The 5037-nt window shown below is 44.6% G+C and overlaps 2 protein-coding genes across 2 annotated transcripts in view; one reads left to right on the top strand and one right to left on the bottom strand.

Annotated features, from left to right (window-relative positions):
* T265_10537 (hypothetical protein) overlaps positions 1-5037 on the bottom strand; it is a gene marked incomplete at both ends in the record, with an annotated part of 41324 nt that overhangs the window by 32241 nt on the left and 4046 nt on the right. The window lies entirely within an intron of this gene.
* T265_10536 (hypothetical protein) overlaps positions 4035-5037 on the top strand; it is a gene marked incomplete at both ends in the record, with an annotated part of 26527 nt that continues 25524 nt past the window's right edge. Inside the window, one exon of the mRNA XM_009176932.1 lies at positions 4035-4066. Within this exon, the coding sequence (XP_009175196.1) occupies positions 4035-4066 (32 nt within the window). The remainder of the gene's footprint in view (positions 4067-5037) is intronic.

The raw sequence follows: 5037 nt of genomic DNA, 5'->3' as shown, positions 1-5037 counted from the left end.
TGAAGCCACAAAAAGGTTTTCCGCTCGTTATGCCTCAAAAAAGCGTGCTAAAGGATCTTACGTTTCAGAAATAGCACCGAAGATATCAACTGTACACTTCACTTTGACAGTAACTCCGTTTAACCTAAAGTTATCCCATTTGGCTTCAACTTCCTGGGTTGTCTAAGCAAAGACAACGAAACAGTGTGTAGGTTTTCTTCACTGGCTGCAAATACTCGTTTCATGTGTCTTCCTCATGCTACACTGTTACTACCCAAATCACTTCAGGAGAAGCTAGAGTGGTTCTGAGCGCTGGAAAAACACTCCTTCCTTGATTTGGAGGTCCATTGACGTTGAGGAGTGAAATTGCGAACCACTCTCCTCAGGAGTGTTCATGGTGACGGATGAGGTTACCACACTGTCGGTGGATGAACGGTTCCATGACACCATCTGGCATGTATGATCGTCCATCAAATAAGCAACACATTTAAGAATCGGTGTATTCTCTCGGACATTGGACATAATCCAGTTAGCGCTGTTAGGCTTTAACTCAAGCGCAGCCTGTGGACAGGTAGAGAAATCTTATGCAATCATGAAACCCCAGAAATGGAGGAAGCTACTGCGACTTGGGGTTTTCGACAACTGTTTCACCTGATAAACAGAACCAAAAACCCCGTTTGTCACTGCGGTCCTCTAGGGGAAAAAGGCAATTCAACGCAAGGCCCATGGGTTGAATAAGTTCAGCAACGGTATACTGTGACGTGCAGTTCGACATTTATGTTTTTAACTCGATCTGCTCACACTGAAGTCACATCTGGAAGACGGGTGGCGGGATTATGATAACGACATGGTTCTGCTAGTGGACGACCACTTGTCCGCACAAACTACCCTGATGGAAAATCGAAATTGTTCCACTGTTTTGGTATACCCTTTGTATCTTCACCTATCCTTCGGACAGACGAGCTTGAGGGGTCTGTGAGTGCAGTGTACCAGATGAAGTAAATGTACACATCATCAAGAGAAGAGTCATTTCCACCACGTTGAAACACCCTTATGTCATGACTATATAACCCATACCTTTGCTGTGAGTGCACCAGATGAAGTAAATGTACACATCATCAAGAGAAGAGTTATTTCCACCACGTTGAAACACCCTTATGTCATGACTATATAATATAAACCTTTGCATAACCCATTAACTCGTGATTCTCACTCTATTTTCAGCTCATGTACTACAGTTATTAGACGATTAAAGCGTACATTACGTCTTCCTATTCTGTCTCCTTTCTAATCCCGTCCTGGAACTACTCGACTCTCGCAACAATTTAATCGTCTAATAAAAACGAAATGGATCATATTCTCCGACCTACGGTTTTTGATGCCGATCCTCACTCATCAGATGGCATGAAACGATGGACTCATTGGTTCCGTACTTTCAAAGCTTACATTAACTCAGTCAAACCCGAAGGTCTAAATAAATTGGAAACTCTCATTCGTCACATCGACCATACAGTGTATGACTTCATCGCAGAATGCAGCGACTACGATTCTGCGATAACCTTGCTGGAAAAACTTTACATCCGCCCGAAAAATATCGTGTATGCACGCCATCTTTTAGCCACATACAAACAAGAACCTGGTCAGGATGTCGACCAATTCGTTCAAAAACTGAAATCGCTTGCTAAAGACTGTGAATTCAAAGCAGTATCTGCTGTGGAACATACAAACGAAGCAGTTCGGGATGCTCTGATAACCGGATTGCAGTCGAATACCATTCGGGAGAAACTGCTAACGTGGCATGAATTGGACCTTGACAAAGCCCATGAAGCCGCGCGAGCTCTCGAACTTGCACAAAAACAGTCACAATCATACGTATACAGACAACCCGTTACTTGTTCGGTATCTACTCCTTTACCCATTGTTAATTCCGAAACAACAGTTTCGGCCGCTACACAACAAACATGTTACTTTTGTGGCAACCCCAAGCACCCTCGTTATAAGTGTCCCGCTAAAGAATCAGTGTGCAAGAGTTGTGGAAAAATTGGACATTTTCAACGTGTCTGTAGGTCCAAAGCCTCGAAATATCACGCGGGTTCAGCTCAAGACTCCTCAATCTCCTCGCTATTTTGTGCTGCTGCTCCCAATTGCCTATCCAAAACTACAACAGATATTTTGGTCAACGGCGTTGTTGTCCGAGCTCTCATTGATACCGGCAGCTCCAGAAGTTTCGTTTCTTCATCAATCCTGCAAACTCATAACTGGGAGCTATTTCCGTACGACTCTGTGATAACAATGGCGTCGACGATACATTCATGTTCCACCAAAGGTTATTGCCTTGTGTCCATTCAGTACAAGGATGCTATATACGAACGTTTCAGACTTTGTGTATTACCGAACCTTTGTGCAGACGTCCTTCTCGGACATGACTTTCTGGGGTTACATGATAAAGTCGAAATTCCATTCGGTGGTCAACGGGGTACCCTAACTGTATGTGGCGTAACATCCGCAAAACTGGAATCTCCATCCTTATTCACCAATCTTGCTCCAAATTACAAACCGATCGCCACAAAATCTCGTCGTCATACACCGGAAGATGAACAATTCATACAAACGGAAGTAGACCAAATGCTTACCGATGGCATAATCGAACCATCAAATTCTCCGTGGAGAGCACAAGTGCTCGTTACCCGCAATGCAAATCACAAGAGACGCATGGTGATAGACTACAGCCAGACAATCAATCGCTTCACCTACCTTGACGCTTATCCTTTACCAAGGCTCGACCAAATGATTGAAACCATCGCACGCTACACCGTCTACAGCACACTGGATCTCCAGAGTGCATATCATCAGGTTCCAATAATCGAGTCAGACAAGCCATTCACAGCGTTCGAAGCTGGGGGGAACCTATACCAGTTTCGGCGCATTCCTTTTGGAGTGACAAACGGGGTCGCGTGTTTTCAGCGAACGCTGAACAATATAATCAAAGCCGAACAGGTAAAAGACACATTCGCTTATATCGATAACGTCACTATATGCGGCAAAACGAGAGATGAACATGACCGTAATCTTAGGCATTTTCTCGATGTCGCAAAAACATACAATATTACTTTGAACGATACGAAAAGCAGCTTCGCAACTGAAGAGATTACTCTCTTAGGTTACAAGGTCTCCAAAGGTATTATAAGACCTGACCCAGAACGCATGCGCCCCATAAGAGAACTCCCACTTCCAGAGAACGGGAAATCGCAGCAAAGAGCCGTTGGTTTGTTTGCCTACTATTCACAGTGGATACCGGCGTTCTCTGACAAAATTCATCCATTGGTTAAAAACAAAATATTTCCGCTCCCGGAGAATGCCCGAACAGCATTTGAGAACCTTAAACACGAACTAGAAAATGCGATGGTGATTACTGTCGACTACAATATTCCTCTCGTTGTTGAAACTGATGCGTCCGACATCGCTATTGGTGCATCCCTGAGCCAGGGTAGCCGACCGGTCACCTTTTTCTCCAGAACCTTGACTGCAAGCGAGAAAAATCACTCTGCTGTTGAAAAAGAAGCATATGCTATAGTCGAAGCGATCCGCAAATGGCGCCACTATCTCCTCGAGAGACATGTACACATCATCAAGCGAAGAGTCATTTCCACCACGTTGAATCACCCTTGGTATTAGGGTTGAACTCCAATTGTGCTGACAATGACACTGACCCACTAGAGAACCGTGTCTGCTAAACAGAAATGAGAACAGTCTTACGTTGTGGCTGTGAAACCCGGCCTCTGCAATCTGAGAACCCTAGAGACCCTCCAATATTTGATAACCAATGGCGCCAACTCGATGCGTACATGTAATATGGAAGACATGGAAGACACCATGACTTAGCGACGCGAAATGAAAACACCTGCTGTCAAGTTGAGTGCATGGGGTCTTTGCAGCTTCCTGGCTAGGTTACACACGGTTCTCCACGCGCGCGTTGAGAAACCTTAGAGGACATGGAGCGTGACTGATCTCATTAGTGAACTTGCTGTCATTTTCTGCTTGTCTGTCTAGCTGACATGTCTGTGGCCGTATGCTGGGTTAGACTCGGGTGAGGTTTGTAACGAATGCAGAGTTGCTGATAAGGTGTAGCACCAGTGCAATTACCAGATTTTCGGATTAGAAGGGGTGGACACCCCATTACCGGTCGTTTTCTCTTGAGCCCGAAATCCTTTGGAAAGTCCCCAACCCTACTCTTACTATCCATTCCTTACTGGAGCTCTCTTTCTCCATGGTTGTATGGAAATGCTGACAACTGTGCTGAATTGGTTATGGTACATTGAAGTGAGTGAAGATTTTGATAGCCTCTACTTTTTTTTACAGTTTTTAACTGATTTAGTAATGTGCAGTAGTTGAAGCGTTTTTGCGAAACTCCTTGCAGTTCCTTATCCACCCACAGTTGAAAACTTTTTCATAGAAATGTTCGGTTTTTAAAGTTGACTGGAGGTGGGATAGATGAGCGGCTGGTTGAGGAACCTCAGTCACAAGGACGCTGTTGAGAACTAGTGAAGCATCAGTGTCAACACTGATGTTGCTGTCTTTGATGATGATGATGACGCCCACAGACTGACGGGTTACTATCAACGCGTTTCTATGCTTGGCAAGGGTAGCTGTTTTCTGATGTATTAGCTTACTTGTACTTGTCATCCTAGTAATTCCTCGAAAACAGCTTCCAAAGTACTTAATATCACGACTTCCTATGCATTGTGCGATTGACAACGATGGAAGTTTATCTGTAGTATCAAGACAGTCGCGGATCAGAGTGGAAGCGATATGACAAGGGCGATGACGCCAGGGATAATTTGCAGGTCGTCGGTAGCCGGGAAGCCATCGTTCCATCCGGGAAAATCAGATGGCTGGATCGTATTTTTCACACATCATCATCATCATCATCAAAGACAGCAACATCAGTGTTGACACTGATGCTTCACTAGTTCTCAACAGCGTCCTTGTGACTGAGGTTCCTCAACCAGCCGCTCATCTATCCCACCTCCCCTCAACTTTAAAAACCGAACATTTCTA

Source organism: Opisthorchis viverrini (assembly GCF_000715545.1).
Source record: "Opisthorchis viverrini unplaced genomic scaffold opera_v5_374, whole genome shotgun sequence".
In the NCBI taxonomy this organism is placed as follows: Eukaryota; Metazoa; Platyhelminthes; class Trematoda; order Opisthorchiida; family Opisthorchiidae; genus Opisthorchis; species Opisthorchis viverrini.
The sequence above is the reverse complement of the archived record's forward strand: the minus strand, read 5'-3'. Positions and strand labels throughout refer to the sequence as shown.